The 27,805-nt window shown below is 45.5% G+C and overlaps 1 protein-coding gene across 1 annotated transcript in view; it reads right to left on the bottom strand.

Annotated features, from left to right (window-relative positions):
* Nucleotides 1–27,805, bottom strand: part of CSMD1 (CUB and Sushi multiple domains 1) — a gene marked incomplete at both ends in the record, with an annotated part of 1,655,719 nt that overhangs the window by 185,651 nt on the left and 1,442,263 nt on the right. The window contains 8 exons of the mRNA XM_081269879.1: nucleotides 594–690; nucleotides 1,964–2,088; nucleotides 2,979–3,182; nucleotides 10,909–11,004; nucleotides 14,565–14,678; nucleotides 17,843–17,959; nucleotides 22,461–22,655; nucleotides 27,481–27,668. Of these exons, the coding sequence (XP_081126005.1) occupies nucleotides 594–690; nucleotides 1,964–2,088; nucleotides 2,979–3,182; nucleotides 10,909–11,004; nucleotides 14,565–14,678; nucleotides 17,843–17,959; nucleotides 22,461–22,655; nucleotides 27,481–27,668 (1,136 nt within the window). The remainder of the gene's footprint in view (nucleotides 1–593; nucleotides 691–1,963; nucleotides 2,089–2,978; nucleotides 3,183–10,908; nucleotides 11,005–14,564; nucleotides 14,679–17,842; nucleotides 17,960–22,460; nucleotides 22,656–27,480; nucleotides 27,669–27,805) is intronic.

The raw sequence follows: 27,805 nt of genomic DNA, 5'->3' as shown, positions 1-27,805 counted from the left end.
CTATGATGGGGAAGGCCACATAGGGAGGAGCTCAGGGGCCAGGAGGCAGGATGAGCTGCCAGGACAGAGCAAAGCTGACCCAGGTTGAGGCCTCTCAGGGACCATGGGCAGGAAGCCCACCTGGGTACCATGGAAGGTGCACCCAGCAGCATGAGGCACCTGTGCACAGGAGGTGCCGGGGAAAGCCAGAGGGCCGCACTGCAGCTGGCCGCACCCAGATCTGGCCCCAGAGGCGAGAAGAACAAGGCTCAGCGAGGCCTAGGTGCAGAGGCACTCCCCAGGCAGAGGACCTTAGGTGACAGTTCAGAACTGGTGCCAACTCTCCCTGCCCACTCACAGGCTCACTGGCTTCTGCTGTCCATGGGCCGCCTCAGAAGGCCACCTCTGAGAGGCTGAGCCACCAGTTAAGTGAATGAGTTTATATTTCACATCCCTTTTCTCAGAGCCGGTGAGTGGGTGCACTAGGTTGTATCTGGCTCGAGAAGCACACAGAGACGCAGGAGCCCAGCAGGAAACTCCCACAGAGTGTGCGCTGCTATGTGCTTTGGCTTCAGATTCTGACCCACCAGCCAAGACAGGAACTGCCCTCCTACCTGAGAAGCTCCCCAGCCGAGGCGCAGTCATGTCCCCACCATCATGGATCTCAAGGGAGTCCCAGTTCTGCTCCGTGGCAAAGCTGATCACTTGAATCTGCAAACCACAATGTCAAGTTAATATCTGTTTTGGTTGAGTATTAATCTAATCAGATAGTAGTTTTTCAAGATTAAGATATACATATATCAAAATAAAGAAAACAATTCATGAAAGGACATTAAAAAATATCTACGAATGACACTTTTGACAACTTTTATTCTAAAACTCCCAAAATAAAAATATTGTGTAGAAATATTAAGAAAAGAGAAATAGATCATGCCGTATGCTATTTAAGATGACCAATGTAAAGGAAGGATGGAGGGAAGGAAGGAGGGAAGGAGGGAGGGAGGGAAGGAGGGAAGGAGGGAGGGAGGGAAGGAAGGAAGGAGGGAAGGAAGGAGGGAAGGAGGGAGGGAAGGAGGGAGGGAGGGAAGGAAGGAAGGAGGGAAGGAAGGAGGGAAGGAGGGAGGGAGGGAGGGAAGGAAGGAAGGAGGGAAGGAAGGAGGGAAGGAGGGAGGGAGGGAAGGAGAGAGGGAGGGAGGGAAGGAGAGAGTGAGGGAGGGAGGGAAGGAGGGAGGGAAGGAAGGAGGAAGGGAGGGAGGAAGGGAAGGAAGAGGGAGTGAGGGAGGGAGTGAGGGAGGGAGTGAGGGAGGGCAGGAAGGAGGGAGGGAAGGAGGGAAGGAGGGAAGGAGGGAGAGAGGGAAGGAAGGGGGAGGGAAGGAGGAAGGGAAGGAAGGAGAGAGTGAGGGAGGGAGTGAGGGAGGGCAGGAAGGAGGGAGGGAAGGAGGGAGGGAAGGAGGGAGGGAAGGAGGGAAAGAGGGAGAGAGGGAGAGAGGAAAGGAAGGAGGGAGGGAAGGAGGAAGGGAAGGAAGGAGGGAGTGAGGGAGGGAGTGAGGGAGGGCAGGAAGGAGGGAGGGAAGGAGGGAAAGAGGGAGAGTGTGAGAGAGGGAAGGAAGGAGGGAGGGAGGGAGGGAGGGATGGAGGGAGGGAGGGAGAGAGTGAGGGAAGGAGGGAGGGAGGGAAGGAAGCAGAAAGGAGGGAGGGAAGGAAGGAGGGAGGGAAGGAGGGAGGGAGAGAGTGAGGGGAGGGAAGGAGGGAGGGAGAGAGTGAGGGAAGGAAGGAGGGAGGGAGAGAGTGAGGGAAGGAAGGAGGGAGGGAAGGAAGCAGAAAGGAGGGAGGGAAGGAAGGAGGGAGGGAGGGAGGGAAGGAAGGAGGGAGGGAGGGAGGGAAGGAGGGAGGGAGGCGAGGAAAGGGGTGGAAACAGGAGCAAAAGAAGAAAAGGCCAGGGTTGCTGGCCGAGTCCACGGTGGCTCTGGGCTGGAGTACACACCTGGATTCCGGACCCCTCCGTCACGCTGATCTTCCACACACAGTTCAGGTTGTTACCATAGGGCTCAGGGTAGCCGGGGGACAGAATCGTCCCTCTCCGTTGAGTGAAATTGCCACTGCAGGGAACTGAGAGACAGAGCCACACAGAATAAATGTAAAATGCAGCGAGGCCATTAATTTGGCTTTGGTTTTCTTTTCTGTGTGGTCAGATAGTGACAGCAACTTCCCATGGACTGTGGTACTCTAAATGGCATTTGTAGCCAAGGTAGAGTTGAGTCCCTTTTAAATCAGCCATACCTCTGGTGATCACCTGTTGTGCTACTAACTTACAGACCTGGAACCTCTAAACACCTCTTCGGGTTTCTAAGAAGGTGCTGCACCTACCAGCGGCATCTCTGAAGCGAATTCTATTTGGAATAATTCATCTACTTAATTTAAAGACCACTGCAGAGCACTCTCTTCCCACACAGTCGTGCGGCTCCAGATGATGCTAACGGGATTTATGAGCAAGTCCGAGGAGAAGAAGAGATGCTTAAAATGCAAATGAATTCAAGTGCTAATTATGATTACACTAGAGTTTTCTACACAAAATGAAGCAGATAAAACCTAACTAACAATGCCATTGCCATTCAGGCTGCATTAACCTCTTGCTTTTCAAACATTCATCAGCACAAATGTATTAAAGAGCATTAGCCAAGTAATACAGCAAATCAACCTCATCATGCTTTTACCCCAAAATGAAATTATGTGGTTTGGCCGCGGCGTCAGAGTCGATGGCACTCTTAACAGAGTGGAGAGAGGAAATGTGCTCGGGCCTTGTGCTCTGATGCGTCTTAGGACAGCAGCTCTTCAGGGGTGGCTACTGCTCAGGCAGTCCTCAAACACAACCTGCCCATCATGCAGATTAGGAGACGGCCACTCTGTGTGGACCAGACGGTGACCCTGGACAGCAGCTCTCTGCACTGGGGACTGTGGGCACAGCCCGCACCTGTCACCCCACCGTGGAGGACACTCACCTACACAGCTGGGCACCGTGTCATTCCACTGAGCGAGTGCATTGGGCACAGACTGGCAGCGGATGGCCGTGGAGCCCTGCAGCAGGTAACCTGGGTTACACTCAAATCGAACAATGGAGCCTGCGGAGAACTCAGAGCCGATTCTTCTCCCATATCTGGGCTCGGGGACAGAGCTGCACTGGGTGTCACTGGTGCGAGGGACAGCTGCAGGCAAACAGAACACAGCCGTCTGAGTCTTTATCAGCAGGCCACAACCTCATCTGGACAGCAGACTGGAGCCTGGGAGAGGGATGCAGACACCGAAGTCAGCACCTCCAACCCCGTCTGTGGGTGTGACCTCAGGAGCAGGTCCACCCCACGCTCCAAGCTCAGGTGACCCAAGGACCGCCTGGATTTCCCACTCAGAGCAGGAAATGGACATAAGAAGAATAGTGCCTTACAGGGCTGAGTGACATCAAGCAAGTAACTGACCACCAACAAGGACCTCATCACTTCACAATGAAAAACTGTATTCAGCCTTGTTAGGGTTTGGAGGTCCCCCAAAGCTCATGTGTGAAACAGTGAAAGAAAGTTCAGAGGAGAGGTGATTGAGTTAGGAGCACCTCCACCCGGTCAGTGAGTCGATCCCCATGGGATTAACTGGAGGGTGGCTGAAGGCAGGGAGGCTGTGGCTGGGGGAGGTGGGGCATTGGGACGGGCTTTTGGGGTCTATATTTTGTATTTGGCGAGTGGAGCTTTCTCTCTCTCTCTCTCTTTCTCTCTCTCTCTCTCTCCTTCCTGATCACCATGAGAGCTGCTTCCCTCCACCCGCCTCTTCTGCCATGTGGGCTAAGACCACCAAAACCTTGAGCTTCTTCTTGAATTGTTCTTATCAGGGTTTTTAGTCACAGCAGTGAAAAAGTTGACTAAAACAAGCCTCCATAGTCTTAAAATCTAGTGGGGAAAGCCACTCTTTATAGCCTCCTTATGACATGACCATTGCGATGTAGTAATGGAATCTAAATAGAACGACCACATGATACGGCAGGCCAGACTCTGGATATTTACCTGAGAGGACTGAGTCCAGGGTTCCAGAAGAACTCTGCAAGCTCACCGCAGCGCTACTCAGTATAGACAAGATGGGGAAGAAGCTAACTGTCTGCAGAAGAATGGGTGAAGAAAGGGGTCTAAACGTGTGTACACTGGAATTTTACTCCACCTTACAAAGGAAGGATCTCCTGCCCCTCGAGGACTTGTGCAAAGTGAGATGAGCCAGTCCCAGAGGGCCAAGGCTGCAGATTCTGCCCAGCAAGGAGGCAGTCTTAGATCTCTCACTCACAGTGGGCATGACGAGGCCTGGCTGGGGAGGTGGAGACGTTCTGCCTGCCGTCAGCAACCCTGCCCTGTGCCCCTGGAACAGTCTCAGAGCAGGCCTCCTCAAAGAGAAAGGAGCCCAGGCGTCTGCCGGCTGCATGCACTGAGACGAAGTCCCCATTGGAAGCCACGAAGAGGCCCCAGAGTCCCTGTGTGTCCAGCATGAGCAGGAGCTCCCTGCGCTCAACAGTCCCAGGCTGCACCGACCCTTCTACCTTCTAGGTAAGATGAATGTCCCGTGCCCAGCAGCAGCAAGTCCAGAGAGAAGTCACAGGATGACCAGTCCTTCCCAACCCCTCCAACTAGCCTGCATCATTCACAAACCCCCAAGTGCTCTCTTGCTGAGACTGTCTATTTCCCATGTGTGTGGTTTTCATTGCCACAGGAAGCAAAACCCTAAATCTGTGAGATGACAGGTGTGTGACTCAGTGTCCTTAGATGGTGGGTATTGGTGGGGGAGGCTCCATGCAATGTGGGTGAGACATTTACTTAGGTTGTATGTCAGAAATCGCCATCTGCAACAGATTTCCCTGCCTGTCAAAGGAGCATGGGATAAAGTTTGAAAGATACTTCAACTGGCAAAGGGACCTGTCACAACAAGCCAATGCCTTGGAGCCAGTTGTGCACTTGGAAGTTCGCGTGTTCCGCTCTGACTTCCGCAGTCAGCCACAGTGTGTGCTGCTTGCGGGACCCTGTTCTTCTTTGTCCTGGCTATTTTCATATTCTGTGGGGCCGCCCTTGGAGAGAGTGTGTTCATGTACCCATTTTCCTTAACAATGACCCAGTCTTCAGACTGCTCTTCCTCAACACGCTGGCGTCCCTCTCCTAATTGGGTCTGAACAATGGCAGACACCATTTTGGTAACTGCTGCAAGAAAGCTATTCTATAAAAATGGAAATCAAAAGATTATTCTGACTGAACTACATTTCAATCCAATGTTGAAATATTTTCTATCAGAAATGAAAGTTGATGAAATTATATATCATCTATTTGCTGTAGTTGAAAAAATTAATGAATATCAGAATTAAACATTTCACTAATAGAGGAACGTAGAATACCTATCAAATTCTAACATAATAAAGGACTGCTTAAAATTATATTTGTCAGAGCTCTATGCTTAAGAATTTTGTTACAGTTGGAAATGGTATAAAGGGGGAAAATATACCCAAAGGATACTTCCATAGTTATCTCAAGGATGTTTTTACCAAATGAAGAAGCATCTCCCAATGGGAATCTTGGTGCTTGTGCACAATTACTTGGAAAGAGATTGCATTCTATGGTAAAGGTGCTACTTAAATCAGAGACTTCAAGTATGGTGACTCTTGCTAGTGTAATGCAGGCTGCCCACACCCGGAGGTTCCCCAACAGGGAAGTCAGCCTCCAGCATCCTGGATGTACAAGTCCCTGTTAAAACTGTCTTCATGAACGTGATAGCTATTTATTTTAAGAAAACCAACAATTAAGGAGTAATACCTGCTTTCTAATGCAATTTTGGAGAACGTTTCTCAGGAAGACATTTGGAAAGCAAAGAGAAGAGATGAATTTTAATATCCCAGGAGGTGGGCGAGAGGAAAGCTACAAAACTGAGATATGAGCCTGCGTGTGTGTGTGTCTGGGGGAGAGCCTAGCACTCTCTGCACCCAGCCCTCTGGGTCTGCCCTTGGGCCCCATCTTCCCTGGCCCTTCACACGGCCTCTGCCCCCCACTGCGATTCCCTCTACCAGTTAGGGACACTTTAGTGAAAAGTGGGCAGAGAGCAAGGTCAAGCTGGAGAACCAAGGTGGCAGGCCAGACAGCTGGGTGGCCTGGGACCAGTGCTGCTGCAGGGCCCAGAGTGGAAGCACCAGGAACGGGTGTGTGCCTTTAGTGGGCACCAGGTGATGGCTCTGTTAATCATCTGTCACCACCACGGACACAACCACAGATGTGTGCGTGACGCTCTCTTGCTGCACTCCTGCCATGGGCGGTGCAGGAGATATGCCCAAGAAAACAAACCTGAGTGCAGGCAGGACTGGCCTGCAGTGTCCACCTGAGGCACGTGTAGGACTGGCCTGCAGTGTCCACCTGAGGCACGTGTAGGACTGGCCTGCAGTGTCCACCTGAGGCACGTGTAGGACTGGCCTGCAGTGTCCACCTGAGGCACGTGTAGGACTGGCCTGCAGTGTCCACCTGAGGCACGTGTAGGACTGGCCTGCAGTGTCCACCTGAGGCACTCTCCTATTTCCTTTAGTGACTGAAGAACATCTCCTGCTTCTTCATCTCCTGCTAGTCTCAGTTTTGCAGCTTTCTTCTCTCCCACCTCCTGGGATATTAAAATCTGTCTCTTCTCTTTGCTTTCCAACGTCTTCCCCTCTGGCTCTGAGACATCTGATTTGACAGGTCATTACTAGCAGGGGAATTTACACATTTATTGCCAGATTACAAATAAAATTTATGCTGAAACTTCTTTGTAAAAGCTGTACATTTAATAAGCTCTTAATATAAAATGTGAATATCTTAAAGGGGGAAACCAATTAAGCCTCCATGTTGTCTAAAAGGAGAGTTAGACCTGGAAAAATGTGGAGTAAGAAGCTGTTCTGGGAGTGGCCAGGAATAGGTTGAAGTTGTGGGTGTGGCCAGGGAGGGGTGGGCGTGTCTGGGAGTGAGATGCTTTTCTGGGCAGGTGGTTCAGGGCGGAGGATGTTCAGGCATTGCTGGGTGGCCAGTAGGGAAAACTAGTCAGGGTTGGTGACCCCGCGCCCATGCCATGGAAAGACTGAAGGCGAGCTGCCACTTCTAAACCGCTCCCAACAGGGAGGTGTTGTGACACATGGCTTCCTTTCACCCAAGATATCGACGACGAACCTTACAGTTGACTGAAGCTAGGAGAAACGTACAGTAGATCCTTCTAGTTTAATAATTCTGGTATGAGTTCTGTTGAGGAGGCTGAAGGCAGCCCGGAACTGTAGGCTGGAACAGGGCAGGAGAGCAGGCTGTGCACATGTAGCGAGCACTCAGGAGCATCAAAGGCAGTCACAGGCACCAGACAGAGAGGGCAGAGGAGAAGGTGTAAACAGTGTTCCCTGCCCTGCCCCGATGGGCACCTGCCTTGTGGTCAGCAAGAAGCAGGAGGGTTGTGGCCATGGTTAGCTGGCCTCTACTAGCCTATCCACTCATTCCAGTGTGGACTCCAGTACTGAGAGGCATCTACTTGGTGTCACCAAAATGTTTCTAATGCAAAGTGATGACTTTACAGAACAGAATCAAAGGCCTCTTCTAAGACTTTAGAAGAGGACTTACTAAGTAATGCTATGTGCAGTTCTTTACCTTTGCTCTGACCTAAGAATACACTGGCCTTTGTTGAGGAATTGCAAGGATCCCACGACTGAGTAGCATGTCCCCGGCTCTGCCAGCCTCTCTCTGCCTGGCAGTGAAAGGGTCACGGGACTCAGAAATGCAGAGGGGGTGACAGGAGTCCCTCCCCAGGAACTCCTGGGGGGTAGGAACCTGGTAAGGAAACCCTGCTTATATCTAAGAAGAAATGTGCAAGACTAGACATGCCCGGCCTTCCAGAGTAAGAAGTGCCCACCCGAGTCCTCAGGAAGCTCGCATGTGCAGGGATAACGCTGCGGCCACCACGTCAGACGACAGGACCACAGCCCTCCTAGACACTCACACTTTAGGGGGAGTGCTGACCATTCCCCGCAGGACGAGCTCTCACCACGCCTCTGCTTCCCAAGTTTGTTGACCACCACACTGCCTCAGACACTGCGGATGGTGCTTGGGCTGCTGGGGTCAGACTAGCCACAGCAGGGAAGGGTGTTGAGCCCACAGGGACGTGGCTGCCAACTGAGCCCGTCTACCTTGGCTGCCCACTAGTCCTTTTTTTTTTTTTTTTTAGAGAGAGAGAGAGAATTTAATATTTAACTTTTCGTTTTTGGCGGACACAACATCTTTGTATGTGGTGCCTGAGGATCGAACCCAGGCCGCACGCATGCCAGGCGAGCGCGCTACCGCTTGAGCCCCAGCCCCAGCCCCTGCCCACTAGTCCTTCTTGCTCATGATCATGGTGAGCTATGCTGCTCTGCTCCCAGAGAGTAGCCAGACCCTGAGTTCCCACTGAATAGCCCCAAACAGCCATGCACTTCCACCACATCCCAGGCTCCAGCTCAGGGGGGACCCATGCTGAAGAACCAACTGCTGCATTGTGCAGATGGTAGATTCTTGGCCTTCCGTGTGTACCAACTCTCTCTTCCTGCCCTCAGGCTTCCAAATGTAAGCCCCTACTCTCAAGGACTGTGGAAAACAAATGAATGAAAGCCACAAATACCTAGGATGATCAGGACACTTTGTGAAAAAACGGCCCTATGTACATGTCCTTTTCTTTCTCTCCACAGGTTTGAGGGACGGCAGCATCATGGTTACTGAAGTCTCCACATTAGTGTCAGGAGGACCTGGAGGGGCTGGGAGCAGAGAGCCACCAACGGCCCCAGGAGGACGAGCTTGCACTGTGACCCTGCTCACCTGTCCCCAGCAGTCCTTCATAGTTGAGCTGTCTGGGAATAAGAGCTAGATCACCTGCCACCAGAGGAGTCATAAAGTCACTGTGCAATTTTAAGCTTTAGTAATTCACAAAAGAAGGAAGCTGTAACTAACATAGGAAGCACTGTTCAGGAAACTTTCACACAAGAGAGTTCAAGTAATTTGGGGGCTTCAACATTCAACACAACAACTACCTTTCAAGAACCAGTGTTCAATTTACCTTTCATAGGTATTGAAAATTTCCCCATTGCTGTTGAGTGATTTGTAAATTGCATTCATTGTCTTCTCCCTGTATCTGCAAAGGAGTTAGCTCTGATGAAAAAAGACCCTGATTTTTGCATAACCTCACTGGTTAAAAGCCAGAAAAAAGGGTGTATTGCGACTTTATAAAATATTGAAGATATTAGAGCCATTTATATTCTTCAGAACAAGGAAACTCGATTCCGTCTGTTTTTCTTTACTCTCTGCTTTTCTTTTAATAATCATGCATGCTTTTAAACAAGGAAACATGATTTCAAAATATGTTTTCTGATGATAACATTTGAAGATAAAGATGTTCAGTCATTTGCATAAGATATTTCATCTGATATATGACAATTTTCTAATCTTTATAAAAAATCAAAGCAAGTGTCTTAGAAAGGCAGAGAATGTAGAGAATGCCAATGACTTGAATTTTTTCAGGAGGAAAAATATACTTAGATCAATTGGTTCAGTTTCCTTACATATATTACATGAATTTTGGCTTGCGAATATACTTTTGCAAATTAATTTAGAATTTATTTGAAGAAAATTAGGAGTGGCAAGAGGTAGGCTCTTTAAATTGGTCTCTCTCCTAATAAAGTCCATTCTTAAGAGATACTAGTTAATTGTTCATATTTAACAAGATCTACAGCTTATAGCAAGGTGGTGACATTTAAATCAATAGCATAGAGACTCAATCAACTGCTGCTTAAACCAGATTCAAGGTAGTTTGCCTCCTACTTATCTGTCAAATATTATTCTCACTTTCTTTCCACTATTCTTTAAATATTCTTATTGCTGAAAACTGAGGCTTCTTTTTTAGTGAAATATTTTGATGGCATGGCTTTTGCAATGTGAGATTATTAGCTAGGATATATAAATTATACGACCTTGTTATCCTCCATATTTTTTTTGAAAAACATAATATATCAAGGATGCTTTCTGAAGTCTTTGTTAAGGGAAAGGTGTCATTGCTAAAAAATTATTTCCTTCCAACTGAAAGAGAATATTTAGGGGTGGGTAGTGTTCTCTCTAGCCTAGAGGAAAACTGGATCAAGATCACGCCTTATGTTTGGACAGTTTTTCTCTACAAGAAAGGTCTCTTCCAGATTCCCACCCCCCAACTGTGGTCATGACAAGTCCCATGTTGCCCCTGCTCTCATCCCCAAATGTGCATGCGGTCATCTGGCAGTTTCTTAAGCTCACTCAATGAAGGTGCAAAAAAGGTAAACCACACTCAGGTAAAATTCTTCACCCTTCAAATCTATGAAGTAATCCCAAGTTTATTTTTAATGAGTTCCAAATTTAAAAATAAACAGAAATGATGTAGAAGAGCTAAAAGTGAATAAAGCACGGCCAACCAAAATTAGGTAGGTAAAGTGGGAGATGCATAAGTTTTTTTTTGTTAAATTGTTGTTTAAGTTAATTCTCCCAGTAACAAGTGGATTACCTGATTAAGTGTATTTCATTCAAGTCCTTGCAAAGATATAAATTATAATGAAATGGTTTACTTAATCAGATAAAATATTATATTTGCAGACATTTTGAGAAGCACAGAGCTACACAAAGGTCATAGGATAAAGATCTGTCTCCGTAGAGTGCTAGATAAATGAGATATTATGATCTGGAGTAGAAATAGAAAATTCAGGTGTTGAAAGAACAACTAATATTTTCATTAAATAATTTTATCTTATATAAATATCCTCAATTCCTTAAATATCACAAAAGTGTGGTTTGGATACTTCCATGACTTGTCTGAAGAGGGTGGAGCTGCAGTGTTAGAGGAGCAGAGGAGGGGGACAGGGGGTGCATTTACCTTGATAAACAAAGTGGAAGCCCCGGGCGGCCGCCCCACTCTTGGCGCTGAATCGAAGCAGGATTTGATTGGATGTAGCCAAAGGCAGCGTTTCACCTACAGATAAAGACAGAAATCATTCCTGGGGCCAGAAAACACCCAGCCCTGGGTGAATGGGAGTATTCACGGAGATCATTTTAACTTGGAATTTCACAATGAATTTTTGAACTTTAAAAAAATAAACTTTAATTTTGGGTTTAAGACCCAAATATTGTTTATATCAAGACTTTAAAACTCTGTTCCTACATTCTAGTAAAATGCATTCAATCATTGTTTCATGTTTGCTTTCTTCTGAAGAAAACAGAATAGGGCTACTGGCTGATAACATGTAAGACACAATTACTGGCTGCATCATAACCTCAGATTACATTGATTTGATTCTTGCTGGCTAGAAATTTTCTTAAAATGAAAAAAATTTTTTTTAATTGAAAGTTGATTTTAAAAATTAACACATTCAGGAAAAGCCTACTGAAGTAAAATTGTAACCTCTTGAGAGAGCCTGGCCTGTATCCTATCCTGAACAGCTTGGGAGTGGGTGGCTACAAGAATTTCCAGGAGAATTTATTACTATGTATCAAGATTTTGAATGCCTTTTCTTAAAGGTTCTACAATAGGATGTTGGTAGAAAATAACAAAACATGGTCATAGCTGTTTGGTTAAGAAATAGTGATTTATAGGTGTTGATTTTATATCCTGCTACTTTGCTGAATTCATTTATTAGTTCTAGAAGTTTTCAGGTGGAATTTTTTGGATCTTCTAAATATAGAATCATGTCATCAACATATAGTAATGGTTTGAGTTCTTCTTTTCTTATTGTTTTCCCTTTAATTTCTTTTGTCTATCTAATTGCTCTGGCTAGAGTTTCAAGGATAATGTTGAATGAAAGTGGTGGAAAGGGGTATCCTTGTATTGTTCCAGTTTTTAGCAGGAATGCTTTCAATTTTTCTCCATTTAGAATGATGTTGGCCTTGGGTTTAGCATAGGTAGCTTTGATAATGTTGAGATATGTTTCTGTTATCCCTATTTTTTTTCTACTCTTTTGAGCATGAAAGGATTCTGTGTTTTGTCAAATGCTTTTTCTGCATCTGTCAATTCAGCAAAGTAGCAGGGTAAAAAAATTAACACCCATAAGTCAAATGCATTCCTCTACATCAGTGATGAATCCACTGAAAGAGAAATTGGAAAAACTACTCCATTGACAATAGACTCAAAAAAATAAAATATTTGGGAATTAATCTAACAAAAGAGGTGAAAGATTTCTATGATGGAAATTATAGAACACTAAAGAAGAAGACTTCAGAAGATGGAAAGATCTCCCTTGTTCTTGGATAGGCAGAAATAATATTGTCAAAACGGCCATACTACCAAAAGCACTATACAGATTTAATGCAACTCATATTAAAATTCTAATGACATTCTTCATAGAAATAGAAAAAGCAATCATGAAATTCATTTAAAAAAAATAAAAGTCCTAGAATAACCAAAACAATCCTCAGTGAGAAAAGTACAGCAGGAGGCATCAGAATACCAGATCACCTATTATACCATAGAGCTAAAGTAACAAAAATGACATGGTATTGGCACCAAGACAGACATGTAGACCAATGGTACAGAATAGAGGACACAGAGACAAACCCACTTGAATACAGTTAACTCATGCTAGACAAAGGTGCCATAAACATACATTGTATAAAAGACAGCCTCTCAACAAATGGTGCTGGGAAAACTGGAAATCCCTATGTAGCAGAATGAAATTAAACCTCTATCTCTCACCCTGCACAAAACTCAACTCAAAGTGGATCAAGGGTCTAGCCTTTAGACCAAAGACCCTTTGCCTAACAGAAGGAAAGATAGGCCTAATCTCTACCATGTCAATTTAGGAACTAACTTCACTAACAAGACTCCTCAAGCAAAAGAAATAAAATCCATAATCAATAAATGGGATCAAACTAAAAAACTTCTTCACAGAAATAAAGCAGTCAAGAACGTGTAAAGAGAGCCTACAGAATGGGAGAAAGTCCTTACCACATGCATTTCAGACAGAGCATTAATCTCCAGGATATATAAAAACTTAACATCAAAAAACAAATAACCCAATCAATAAATGGGCTAAGGAACTGAACAGACAATTCTCAGAAGAAGAAATACACATGCTGAACAAATATATGCAAAAATGTTCAACATCTCTAGCAATTAGAGAAATGCAAATCAAAACGACTCTAAGATTTCATCTCCCTCCTGCCAGAATGGCAATTATCAAGAATATAAATCATGATAACTGTGGGCGATGATGTGGGGGAAAAGGTACATCCATACATTGCTGGTAGGACTGCAAATTGGTGCAACCACTATGGAAAAATGGTATGGAGATTCCTCAGAAAACTGGGAATGGAACCACCGTTTGGCCCAGTTATTCCACTTCTTGGTTTATAACCAAAGGACTTAAAACCAGCATACAACAGTGACACAGCCACATCAATGTTTATAGCACCTCAATTCACAATACTATGAAACCAACCTAGGTGCCCTTCAGCAGACGAATGGATAGAGAAAATGTGGCATATATACACAATTAAATATTAGCCTTAAAGAAGAATGAAGTTATGGCATTTGGTGGTAAATGGATGGAGATGGAGAATGTCACACTAAGTGAAATAAGCCAATCCCTAAGAATCCCTTAGAAGTGAATGTTGTATCTGAAATGTGGATGCTGATTCATAATTCCATGGGAGCTAGGGAAGAACAGAAGGACTTTGGATCAGACGGAGGGGAGTGAAGGGAGAGGAGGGTATATGGGGATGGGGAGGATAGTAGAATGAATCACACATTATTACCTGTGTGCATACATGATTATATAACCAGTGTAATTCTACATCATGTTCAACCAGAAGAATGAGATGTCATACTCCATTTATGTATGCCATGTCAAAATGCATTCTACTGTCATGTATAACTAGTTAGAACAAATTTAAAAGTGTAAAGATAAAAAAGAAATAGTGAAAAACTGGAAATAACTAAATCTTAACCTTAGTAGTTTCCAGACTGTGTATACATCCTTTACTTGGAAACTGATTAAGCAATTTTAACAAGTACATGCTGAAAAGACAGCAGAAGTGAAAATAAAGGGGCTGGCTCATTGGTAAGGGGTGTGGTAAATAGACTGTGATAAATTAATCCTGAAGAATTGTGCCGACCCTCGGTGTTGAAGGGGACTGGTTTCAGGAACCCTCCACGGACACTGGAATCTATGGATATTCTCTGCCTGGGCACAAGTTCAGGTTTTAAATGATTTAGAACAAACTGTGAAGAGCTCTTGACTCCAGGTAGAGGATTATGAAGCAGAAAACAAATACATGACACAACTTAGCACCCATTAAGTTTCTGATATTTGCCTCTTATGTGGACATATTACATGTTCCGTGATCTTACTACAGAACATAAAGGTGGGTGTTTTTTAAATAGGATAAGACATTTCTGAAAGCTTACACCTAAAACAAGACTTTGCTAAACACACCTGCAAATTCAATCATTAAATTTCTCATTCATCAAAACAAAGAAATAGACAAATTTAAAATCAGTTACCACAGATGTCTCATGGGATTGTAAAAGCGTCTGACCTGAATGAGAGCCTGAGAGTGAACTGAGAAGTCTGGCCTGGGGGTGGGTTCCATCAAATAGTTCTGCCAAGTCGTTCAGCGCTGTCTGGAAGTAGGCAAACTGCCCGAACACCACTGGAAAACAAAGGGCAGAAGGAAAGATGCTTTAGAAGGGAACAGAGGCCGGGGTGGACGACGCTGGCTGGTTCCCCAAGCACCACTACCTCAACAGAACTGTAAAACATAAATGGGAATTTACTTTTTCTGTACTTTTTCAGTGATAAAACAATTTTACTGTACATCTTGTTTTTTTGGTGCTTAATAAGAGGAGAGAAATTACTGCTCTCTGTGTAATTTTAACATTAAATGAGGATTTTTTTTCTTTTAGTAAAGAAAAAAAATAAAAATTGTAGAATAACATCTATAAAGGCATCCCATTAATTTTTGCGTAATCAGAGACATTTTATTCAATAAAAAATAAACAGATAAAAATGCATGGTAATTTGTTGAGTAATTTAAAAATCATTTCAGAAAGTTACTATATTAACAACTTATGTTAACCCACCATGAAATTCATATTAACTTGTTCATACCCTTGATTCAGCAGCACACGTAGAACTTGCTTATTGTTATTCCTCAGCACAATTTTATTTATCTTATAGGTTGTGTGACCACTCCTTCTCCAAGTGTATCATAAATACATAGTATACAGTGAAAATTTTAATTTATATTTGTGAATTCAAATTGGTGATAGCCTTTAACTATTTAAGAAATCCTGGGATTCAGCATCTATTTCCAAGCAATAACAACTCATCCTTTTCCTATTTATGTGAAAGCTGGGCAGTCATTCTGACTCATTGGAGCAAGGGTAGAGACGCACATTAGCTGTGCGAGCCCAGGTTCTGTGATAGTGAGCACACAAGAGGCCATCTGCCTGCAGGAGCATGCATGTCTCTGTCTACACACGCACTTGAGTGCTGTATGTAAAGAGTGCGCACATGTGAGTAACATGCCTTGTGAATGGAGGGTTTTAAGTTCCCTGGGAGGTAGCACAGAGGAAGCCTGTGGACAGGAGGCAGTTCCCCCAGCAAGGTGCTCCGCAAGTGCGGGGCTCAGAGGCTATAGCTGGGAGAACGTCACGATTTCCTACATTTCTAGCACATGCCCCACCATTTCCAAAATTAATTTTGTTTTCATCATGTTGGTGGTGGAATACTTGGGTGTCTTAATCAGAACAAAAGTGATTCATCTACATGTAATTCCTACTTTTCTTCAAGAAATCTTTAGCAAAATATCCACTTCATGGCAGGAACTTAGAAGAAGGAAGAGGACGCTGATGTGGTGGCAGGACTGCAGCAAGCAGGGGTGTGGAGTACACACGAGGAGCCACGGTCCCTCTGGGGGACTCCTTCTGAGGGCTTCCGGGGCCCAGCCTACGAGTCTGGGGCTCAACGCAGGTGCACTCCAGGAAGTCATCTGCTGAGAGAACAGTGCACAAGGGACCAAGTGCACAGCAGGGGCTCCAGGGACTCAGGCCGCAGGAGGGCTGTGTCCAATAGTGGGTAAGGCTCACATTTCCCAAGAAGGTATGCAGTGTCCCCCAAAGCTCGGGTGTCAGATTATAGGATAATTTTCAAAAGTAAAATGATTAGATGATGACAGGTGTGACCTGATCATGTATTACTCCACTTGAAGCATTAACTGGGTGGTAACTGTGGGCAGGTAGGGTGTGGCCGGAGAGGTGGGGTGTGGCCGGAGGAGGGGGTCCCTGGGACTTGCCACTGCAGGAAGTCTCTCTGTTTCTCTGGTTCCGTGTGCAGAGCTGCTTTCCCTGCCACGCCCTTCCACCATGATGTTTGCTGCATCTTGTGCCTGGAGCTGGGGCGTTTTTAGGCCATGAACGGCATCTCTGAAGCCATGAGCCAAACAAATTTCTCCTCTACTCTGTTCTCATCAGAAGTTTTGGTCCCAGTGATGCGAAAGCTGACTCAAACAGTGCTTCACCAGTGAGAAGGTAGCACCCCCCTCTTTACTGTATCCTAAGGATGGACTATAAGGAAATCCTTTCACAAGTAGGCCATCATGAGCGAGACTTTGGAGGTGACAGTCTGAATTGGCTGTCACTTGGTGGATCAGGGAAGAATGTGGCAGCCCATATCTCCAGGGCCTGAAACACCAGACTTCAACACATACATTTCACAGAGTAGGCAAAGGAGTGGGTAAATGTTTATCAAGATGTTAACATGATCCTCTTTGGTTTTACAAAGGATACCTGGGGCTGCTTGGGGTGCACACAGACACCACTGACATCTCTGAGGACCTATACTACACACCACTTCCCCTTTGCGGCCTGTGCTGACCACAAGGTGGGCAGCCCTTCCTGCCCAGTCAGCATCACATCACCTCCTGGTTCACACACCTGCCGTGCACACCCCACACGGAGCACATCAGGACACGGGCAGTACTTCATTCATATTTGTGTCACTGGCACTTATCAAAATATGGAATTGCTGAACCAGTTAATTAATGTCCCAGGAAACAGTAGGTAAGGGGTAAGAAAAGTCAAAATTAGTAGGGATTTTCCTTAAGTATTTCATGTAACACTTTCACTCCAAACTAAAGCTTTAATTTGATGGAGTGGGATGTTTGTGTTACTGAACTATTCAGGTTGGGACCTTATAATCAATATTCAGGATAGGGCATGTGACTTTTCTTCTGTTCAAAATCACTGTTGCATTGCAATGTGAGGTATGATTTATAATAACTGCAATCATAGACTGAGTGCTGTATTCCAATTAGATAAAGACACTTTGGATGCATAAAAGGTAGAAAGAGTAAAGTCACTGGAGAATTGGAGCATTTGGGAGAATGAAGAAGCTTTCCCTTCAGTGCAGGGTCAAGGCTGAGGTGAAGAGGAGACCACAGCCCCACCTGCCCACTAACAGACCTGCCCACTGTGCCCAGGGACGCAAGTGTCCTGCCCCCCGCAGGGCTGCTGTGCAGGCCTCCCTTGCCCAAGCAAGCAGCCAGCAGAGAGAGTGATTGCTCAGAAAAACTGGGAGCCGCCTGGCCAGGTTGTGGGGCTGTGGGTCAGACTCCTGGGGACACGCAGCTGCAGCACGTTGGTAAAGAGCTCAGGGACACCTGGGCTGCACCTGAGAGTCTGCGCCTGTGCTGCGACCCCTCCCTCCGCATGATGTCACTGTTAGGAGCTGGATATTTATCAAATGACAGGAAAATAAGCCCTGAGAGAAGCGTGAGAAACATGACAACGAACTGAAGACCAAGTACTTTCTTACCAAATTCCTTGGGCACGGTTATGGAGTAGAGGCATATTTGGCCAGCTGTGTAGTTATGCGGGTAGTTTGGTGACAGGACCACCCCTTCGGATCCCGTGTACTGGCCTCCGCATGGAGCTGGAAAGAGATCAGTGTGAGTGACAGAGTGACATGCAGGACAGTGTGAGCGACAGAGCTGAAGCCCAAAGGTGTCCTGGGAGCAGACGCTGCTGGGGGGAAAGTGCAGCGAGTGCTTGCCCAGGTCCTGCTCTGCAGGGAGACCCAAGGAAGCCAGGCCACACAGGCACGCCTCCTTAGAGGGGATCTACTGGCGTCTCAAGACCCTTACAGACAGGTTCAAATACTAAGGAAAACTGCTATGGTAACAATAAAACAGGCGGATCCACAGTGATAGTTAATCCCTTTAAAAGGCTCCTCAAAACACCCGGCTGATCCCAGTCATCCTGTCACCATGAGAGATACGAATCATTTCAGTTTCCTTCACATGAAACTCAGAGAATGGCACGTTTTCCTTTGCAGGCTCTGCTTGTTTTAACTTTGCATTTCATACACGCAGCTGAAGGGTAGCACTCGGGAATGCTTCTGGGGTCTCTGTAAGTTCACCTTAGAGCTCAAGGAACACACAGCCAGAGAGCTGGGGCCGAAAGAAAGATGCTAAGCAACAGAGAGCTCAGTGTCTGTGGGTGTGCCTCTGTGTGTACATGGTGTGTGTAGAAGTGTGTACATGTATGTATCTCTGTGTATCTGTGTACATGGGTGTGAATGGTTGTGGGCATCTATGTATCACTGTGTGTCGACATGGATGTGTGAATTATACATGTGTATATGTGTGTGTATGTGCCTATTTGTGTATGTGTGTATGCCAGTGTGTATGTATATGTGTACATATGGGTGTCTGTGTGAATGTATACATCTGTGTGTGAGGGGATGTATCTGTGTGTGTGTGTGTGTGTGTGTGTGTATGGGTGCATCTGCGTGGGGGGTTTATCTGTGTGTGTATGTGGATATGTGTGTGGATGTGTGTGTGTGGGGGGGTTCGTCTGTGTGCGCGTGTGTGGGTGCATCGGCATCCTAGAGCAGACATCCAGCTAAGCACAGTCACGCGGTGCCCAGTTTCCAAGTCTCCAGCTCCTCTGCGCCTCCTGTTTGATGTGGAGGGCTGGTGTGCCCTGGCCTGTGCAGTGGCAGAGTGGGCCAGCATGGAAGTGCCCGCTGCCAGCCTGCCACCCTGACGCCTGCCTCTTGCAGCCCCACTCTCTTCTCATCTTACACACCCTTCAGCTGGCTAGGACTCAGACCGTTCAGAAGTCCATATTTCTACAGCTCGCTTCTCCTTAATATGGTAATTTTCAAAAAATAGAAATGAGAGCACACTGAATCCTTTGAATGTTAATCAGCACAGTTAAATCCTATTAATGAACTGAACATGCTCCACCATTAATAAAACTCAGAATATGCAACTGCTAATGCTCAGATACCTCATTCATTATTTTCAAGAGAGTTAATGGTTTCTCCACCAATTTCCAAAATCCTTGTATTTCAGTGTCTTGGAAAGCTTTAAGTCTATTCTAGAAGTCAAAGAAAAACAGCCGAGTCATCGGTGTGCGCTGGTCCCTTCTCCAGAGGCTGGTAGAGACCTGAGCGAGCTCAGCACACCTCCATGCCAATGGTGGGATTCAGAAAGCCTTCATTATTCCAAATTGATGTCTTACAGTTTTAAATAGAAAAAGATCATTTTCACTTTGGGGTGGAAGATACCTCCAAAGCTGAAGGCACCCAGGGAAGTGTTGGGAGCCCCCTCCTCCGTGTAGATGTGCCACTCAGTGTCATCTCCATCTCATCACGTGAATCCAAACTGGCTATTTCAGGAAAATCTCTTCTTTTTTCTCAAAGGCTTATAGACCAAAGTTGTGAAAATAAATACAAACAAAAAATAGAGACTTATTTCCTTTTAGTCCAGGCATGTAACACTCATGCAGATCATTTTGCAACCACCACTCTTCAAGAGTAATAAATAACCTATTTCAAATTTTAGAGAAAATGTGTAAATGAAAAATGGAAAAAAATCACTTTGCCAAAATTTTGATGCCCAAATTTTTAGATATTAGAAATTTATTCTTCTGAAGAACACTTTCTGATGTAGTTCTTAAGGTACAGCTACAAACACTTTGTCCCAGGATTGAGTAAAAGAGCAATGCTGTTCTAAAAAGTCAAATAAGAAATGAAGAAAAATGGTGTTTGTTTTTACCACTAAATATACTTCTGCCTGACATCCTCCCTGAGACTTAAATCACCACAACTAAAGAATGCATCCCACAGGCCACAAAGTTTCTGGAATTGAGAAAGCATGCAGAAAATGCTTGTCGATTCTTAATAACCATTCTGTCTCTTTTCCTATGCTAAGGGAGGAAGCAGACCTGCTCCTTCTCTTACTCTATATTAATGTGAGCACAGAATAAAAATAAATGAGTGTGTCCCGTTTGATAATTAACCTGCTAAACCGCTTTGTAGGTGAATAAAGATTGCCACAGCATTCGTGGCAGGTGGTCAAATGAAACCTAACCACCCATTTGGTTAACTGTATATCTTCCATGTGAAGTGACCCTTTTGTCCAGCTGAGTACACCAGGGACCACTCTGGCAGACGAGAGCCATCCTGACCAAGAAAGGGGCTCTGTGCTATTTCAAGTTCAGTTCCACTTCCATAGCAAACCTCAATGGACAAAACCAAGGGCCATCAATAATATCATCATGAAAAAATTGTTCCAGGCATCTGATGCAAGCTGGTGCAGAATTCACTGGCTGTGTCTTATAATACAGAAACTGCTAAAGGTTTGAACTGTGGCAGAAGCCCCCAAGCATAATTGCTGGCCTGAGTGACCCACTAGCACTGACTGATGGGCAAAATGCCCCAGTCTCCATGAGCCATCCCACACACGGTGCGGCGGCGTAATCTCTGCTTTCAAGATTTGGAATGTGGAGTTTTATTTAGATGCAAGTGGAAGACCATGAGCAGAAGTCTGAGTTCTGTGTTTCATGAGCATCAATGTCTAAAAACCAGGCAAGACCTCACGGGACTTCAGACTTGGAAAAAAGAGGAGACCTCTACCTCAACATCTGATCACAGACGGAGGCTCCAGGGGGACTTCCCTGTTCTTCTGGGTCCCATTTTATCCTCTGCTAACCTGCCACCATTGCCTGGAAATTAAAATTTCACTTGAATTTAGCACAAAGTAAATTCCCTTAATATTATCAGTGTGCAAAATTCACAAAATCCAGGATCTTTCCTTCATTTCACTTCTACTGCTATCTCCCCAACACTCGTCCCCACAGGCAAAATCCTGGGGAGTCCCAGTGGGTGCCACGCTCAGCAGAGAGCACACGGAGCTTCCTTGGGAGCCAGGAAGAGTGGGGATCAGAGGGTGCACTGCAGGCCCCTCACAGCAGGGGCCACGGGATGCCCCTTCACTCAGGACCTTCGCCTTCACCCACCTCCGGACCCCTGGAAGGCGTCCCTGTGGTCCACAGGTAAGAACGGGGAGGGTCATCTTGTTGAGGTTTTCTTTGACCTTAGCATCATGCACTCAGTTCTTACTCCACGCAGCCTCTGGTGCTGGTGGACACGGGGCCTTCGTGGAGGCTCTCAGAAAGACAATGGATGAACCAGACAGCAGAACAGAAGAGGACGGGCTGTGTTTGCTGGTTTGGGTTTTTTACAAACACAATTCTTAAATGCCTATCTGGTGAGACAATGCTAGTGGAATTGCAAGGCTGACTAGAGGAAATACGTCCCCTGCACAAGTTTAGATTATGTCCTAAAGTAATGGGGAGACCACATGTTTCGGCCTCTAGGTTTTTATTTATTTATTTAACAGAAGCAACCCAGGGTCTCATGCGTGCTAGGCAAGTGCCCCACCACTGAGCTGGACCCCTGTCCCTATTTTCTTAATCAACACCTGCAGACTGTGTCCACAGCATGAGCAGGTCTTGCCCAGGGGCCTCTGATGAAGCTACCTAGAGGAGATGCAGAGCAGCCAGCCCCTGGAGGCCACCCCCAGGGCTGTCTGACCTCTGTCACTAGAGTTTAGCTTTGATTCATCTTAAAGTCTGATCTCATTTTTACAAGATGATTTTGTTAATTTTATCTCTAAATAAGTAATTACAAAGTAAATGATTTGGGGGAAATGACATATCTGTTCCAAAGATGTATATATTTTAAAAATTTCTTTTTCTGCCCCTCGCCCTCCATTTCCCTGTCCCTCTTTAGATAGTCTCCATCTGTCTAATCAGCTAACCCAGAAACACCTAAAAAACATAGAAACACTTAGATAATGCTAATTTGTACTTCTTATGTGGAGCAGGTCTAAAATACACAAAAACAAGTTAAAAGTATCAAAATACCTGAGTAAAAGAAAAAAGAATCCCCTCTCTGGCAATCCCTGGGGACGGCTGATGTGTGGGCTAGATGGAGCCGTCAAGGACTGTCAGGAGCCGGCTGCTGGCCCTCAGCTGAGCGTCCTCTGTGGCGGAGGACGGACAGCACTGCAGTATGAAGCCGTTTAGCTGAGGCTCCGCGAGGCAGGGCGCGGCCTTCTGCAGGAGAGCCCGTCCAGACCTACCATTGCAGGAGGGCAGCATGCGGTCCCAGGAGGGCTTTCCGTCGGCCCCGATCACACACGTGATGGACGAGGGGTCCACAATCTTGTACCCAGAGTCGCACTGGTAGGTGACAGTGGAGCCCAGTTTGAAGTCCGTTCCTATTCTCGTTCCATTCATTATGTTCCCAGGGTCAAAACAAGCTTCCCGGGGCTTCTCTGCAGAGGAAGCAAAAGCACAATCCATGAGAGAGCTGTCTCCATTCTTCTGCATCCTTTGGTTCGTCATTTGCTTATTTTGTTTAGGGGTCACACAATGCCCTGCCTAAGAATTTTTTTCAGAAATATTTATTAGTTGCCTAATGACTAACTTGACCTACTCATAGTTAAAAGTAGGAAAATTCCTTTTTAGCAAACTATATTCTTTTTTTAATTTAGTTGTTGTTAGACACTCTACTTTTATTAGACTTATTTATTTTTATATGGTGCTGAGAATCAAACCCAGGATCTCACAGCACGAGGCGAGCGCTCTACTGCTGAGCCACAACCCCAGCCCCAAAACTATATTCTTTTTTAAAATCACATTTTACTACATAATTGATATTAAATTACTTTCATCTAGGTAAAAAGATACAGTTTTATATTTTTTATACATTCACCTTTTTTGCTTGTGGATTTTTGTACTGAACCACATAAACTGATTCAGGAAAAGTTGAGGTTCGTTTTCTGACCTTCATACACAGGTCACACCAACATGTAATCACCCCACACGTGTAGGAAGAGATGGGAAAACTGGGTTTCCCAAAAGGAAAATGGCATCATTCACAGAGTCAAGAGCACTTTCTGCTCATTATGATGGAGATGTTGAATCCAAGCCCAGAAGGATGTCTGGATTCCTCTGTTGCTCCCTGCACTGTTAGTCCTAACAGGAAACTGTCCATTGTAGCAAGAAAAATACATTTCCTGACTGGTGACGGTCAAACGTGGAGTCTGGCCTGCAATCACCACCCACGGCTTCATCTTAACTGTGGAAACTGCTGAGCCTTCTCGAGGTCCGTTATCACCTGTTGACTGGGTGGTTAAATGCCCCATGGTCGTCTTCAGCACACCTCGGCCAGGTGAGGGCTGCGGGGATCTGAAGTTCGCAAAGCCAGGTTGACTCCCACCAAGCACCCTGCAGAGACCTGTCCAACTTGGAGCCTCTGAGTGAGACACTGAGCAGTGGCACCACCAGGGAAGGGCAAGGGGACAGGGAAGTGGAGACAGGGAATGAGGAAAGGGCACCCAGGGCATGCGTGCCATCAACGCTGGAGACAGGCTAAGGCGGAAACGCCACGGAGAGACCCGCTTACGGGACGCTCAATAGGCACCGACAATCGCAGCCGATCATGGGCATTGCCAAATGTCCACCCCAAACAGCTCTTTCTTCTCAGTCCTTGGCCCTGCAGGCCACTTCAGTTATCTTCTAGTTGTCACAAGATTTTAAACTATATTTCAACAGACCATCCAAGATGTCACTAGATCAACATATGTGTGTCCATGTGATTTCAGCATTTGAACAGCTTTGTGGTATACAAAGGCACGTTCTTCATGTCCTTGTCAAGTTCCCAGTGAGGCTGGCGGCCCAGGGAGTGCAGCCTGACTGGCCTTTCAGTGACCAAGATAGAAGTCACACTTCACTTTCTAGCTTCAAGTCGTGAAAATCTCTGGGGCAGAGACAGAGAGAGGATGTGTGTGGGAATAATGAGGTTATTATCAGGTTAGGCTCGAGGGTGACTTCAAAGTAGACAGAATGAGTGTTTTAGCTCTTTTCCTTTTGGTTTATCAATCTTATTCTCTGTAAAAATCCATGAACAGCAATCCCTTTATTCATTAAAGAAAATCAAACAAATGTAATCATCTCTGGGAAATGTAAAGTGAAAGTCTTTTTTTTTTTTTTTAACCAGGATCAATATTGATTTGCTTCTGTTATTTCCTCTTATTGATGGTCTATCACTCTCCACCGTTTCCGGCAATTCCACACGTGAATCTTGGACCAAGTCCACACTACAATCTGTCGCAGGTGTGCACAGAGCAGTAGTAACATAGCTTGGGAGGCCACCCAGCACACCTCCTAGGAGTGGACATTGTGCAGTGGAGGAGAACAGAAAACAACATTCCCACACCTTGGAAAGCCCTGCAGGAAGCCAAAGAGGGCTGCCTGGATGGGTTCATTCAGTATCCGTGGTTGTATTTTAACAGTCTAAATCTCAACATCAGCCAAATAGAGATTTCACTGCAATGGTTCACTCAATCTCTTATTTTCATCTTTTAAACATGCTAAATATTCCATCTATTGGAGTGATTTCTGACATGTAACAACGTGTAGCTTATTTGCATATTTGGGTCCATGATGCAGACACAGTGGTGAAGCTTCTCCATGGGCTTCACTATAAGGGTTCTGGCTGTGGAAATGTACAGCGTTCCTCTGTGAGCAAACTCCTGGGGTGCATTGCGGGGCAGGCACTCTGTTTTCCACACTTGGATCGTTCTGCAGTTTTCTCCAGGAACTAGTAAGATAACTAATACATGTGTAATACCTAGGTGCTGTGGCAGTGCCCTGCTTGAGGAGGCTCTGTGCTAGAGTCTTATCAGCCTCCACCTTGATCTCAGGCACTCAGCTCCTGGGAATAAAGGAACTCTCTGGATAGACAACCACAATGTGTCACCAAGCACTGCTGAGCCTGAACTTGTCCATGTAACAGTAACTTCTTGAGAGCTACACAAGGCTCCCAACATTTCACATTGCAACTGGAGTATGTAACTGAGGAATACGCTGCCTAATGTTGTAGCTCTGTAACCTGCCTGAACACTAATGCACTACTGATGCCAGTGACCTAAGGTGACCTGTTGATATAACTAAGGCTGGCAGCTTGAACCAGGGGCTTGCTGCCTTTCTGCTATTCTGCCACTTTGCCTCTGTACCTGGCTCCTGTCTCCATTTGACTTTTTTACACCTGTTTTGTTGTTAGTCTCCTGCCAAGCACAGAGTGGTACGTGGGGACGAGCGCTCTCTGAACGCTTCCTTGAAAACCTATTTGTACATTTCAATGGCGGCTGACATGTTCATGATTCTTATTAGCAGCCTTAAGTGCCATGAAAAACATAGAACCTTTAAGAAATTAAGGGAGGAAAAAATACAACTCTACACAGATAAAAGCCATTCCCGTCCCTGTTGTTTGATCTGTTACCCAACAAAAGGTTTGCTGAGCATCTAGTGATCACAAGTATTAATCTTGGATACATTTTTTTCTCCTTGAAAAGAGTGAAAATGTTCAGTGTCTGTCCATCAGTATGTATCCACAGCCTTTTCATCCATTTGATCATATTTTGCTGTAAATCTCCTGTAGCTTGGCTGGCTGTTTGGTGAAGCTTCACTTACACAGCTTGCCACTTTGTGCCTGTGATTTCCAGATCTGGTAGTGGCTTTTTTTCAAATGAGTGGCATCTCATCTTTTGGTTCCTTTTACCTAGCTGTCAGTTCAGGACCTCGGTGATAAATCACTGGCCCTCTCTGCTTACCACATGCCATGTTTCCTCATTGGATGACTTCATAACATGAGTGTCCTGCTGCTGTCCTTGTCTGCTCTGCTTAGGAACACTTGTGCATCTTCCTGCTCTGGGGGCCAAGTGGATGGAGGGTGCCAGGTCCCTCTAGTGACCCTGAGAGCCGCTGCCCTGTGCCCTGGGTCCCGCCTGCCTTCGGATGGCAGTAACGCTCTTGGCTGGTGAGGTAGCACTGGCACTGCTTTCCCAGGATTTGTTTTTCTTGGGCTCTATAGAAGAACCTTTTAAACACTAAGAGCTACAGCCCTCTCTCAGGTGGCTGAGCTGCTTACCCAAGAACCCCTCAGAAGGTTGCATGTGTGTTCTCATGGGCCATTTCCCCTTCAGCCCCCGACCGACTTCCCTAGGAACGCCTGGGAGAAGAGCAGGGGTCTGAGCAGGGAGCAGCATGCATTCTGGCATTGGATGCAGGTTTGTCTTGCTCCTTGGTTTTGCTTTGTTTTGGGCTACAGTAGAACAGACACACCTGGTGAGGTACGCTTTAGAGAATTCCTGTTAACACGAGAACTTTCTGATGGTGTGGTAAATGAGTGGGGTCACAGTAGTTCCTAAAAATGACAGTTTCTATTTGAAAGGCACAAGCCCTCCTCTGATTGCTAAATCCTGTAATTTTTTATTGTACATTTTAATGAAGACTTATAAGATTTTTATGTTTTTGGGAAAATAGATTAATTTTATATTTAAAATCATGAAAAAAAATAAACCCATTAAAGAAGTAACAGAATTGAAATGTATCCTGTTTTCCTTTATAATTCCACCTATGAATGGAATTCAAGAAGTTTTAATAAATATTTCTATTAAATTTTTGATAAAGCAGTATGATAAACTAATATTTGAGCAAATTGTCTTCTCTAATTCTTTGCATCATACCTCACATTTTCTTTGTTTACATGAGAAATAGATTGGAAAAAATAAAATTTTTTTCATGGGTTCAAAGGTAAAATGCTCAGTGCAGGTGGATGTCAATGGCAGGGCAGGGTGGACTGAAAGTGGGCCACTGATCCCACAGTCAGAGCACGCTGCCCTGCCCAGGGCAAGGGCTCCTCACAAAACCAGAAGCCCTGGGCAGGACCAGGCAGGCAGCAGCTGGTCACAGTAAAAGGAGCTGAGATGAAACTGTGATAATATGATATAGTAAAATTGAGTCATCCGTAAGAAACACATCAGAAGATATCTGCTGATAACATCATCAAATTACTGAAGATGTAAACCATCATTTATTTTTAATCAGCTGTGAACTTGGAAAATATTTTCCCATCTTGGTTTCTCTCAGCCCAGGCAGAAATGTGTCTCTGGAATTTTGTCCCACTACAGAGGGGACAGAGGAGGGACACGTTGACAGCACAGGCTAGAAGATATGAAGACCTCGTGAGGAAAGTGCACAACTAAACCAAGTCGGACACAGGCCAGCACCCCGCCAGTTCAGCCCACCTCGTACCTTTGAATTCAATGGCAAACCCGGACAGGCCCACAGAAGCATCACTCCGAAATGCCAGGAAAAGGCTGTTCCCACTGCTCTCGATCCTGTCCGGGGCTTGAGAGCCCTGGAAGCTTCCTATAAGAGGACTGTTGGAGTCCTCACCTTCGTAGACATGCAGGAAGTCGTAGCTAGGCTCCATGTTGAAACTGAAAGGACAGAACCCGGTTACACTTGGTCCCCAGACAAGGACACCTTGTCTTCCAGGAGAGGACCAGGCGACTTTGTTTGATTTTGTATAATAATTTTAGTAATTAGGGAAATCAAAATGCAACATGTAATAATG

This window comes from Spermophilus citellus, assembly GCF_964194105.1.
Source record: "Spermophilus citellus genome assembly, chromosome: 16".
Classification (NCBI taxonomy): Eukaryota; Metazoa; Chordata; class Mammalia; order Rodentia; family Sciuridae; genus Spermophilus; species Spermophilus citellus.
The sequence above is the reverse complement of the archived record's forward strand: the minus strand, read 5'-3'. Positions and strand labels throughout refer to the sequence as shown.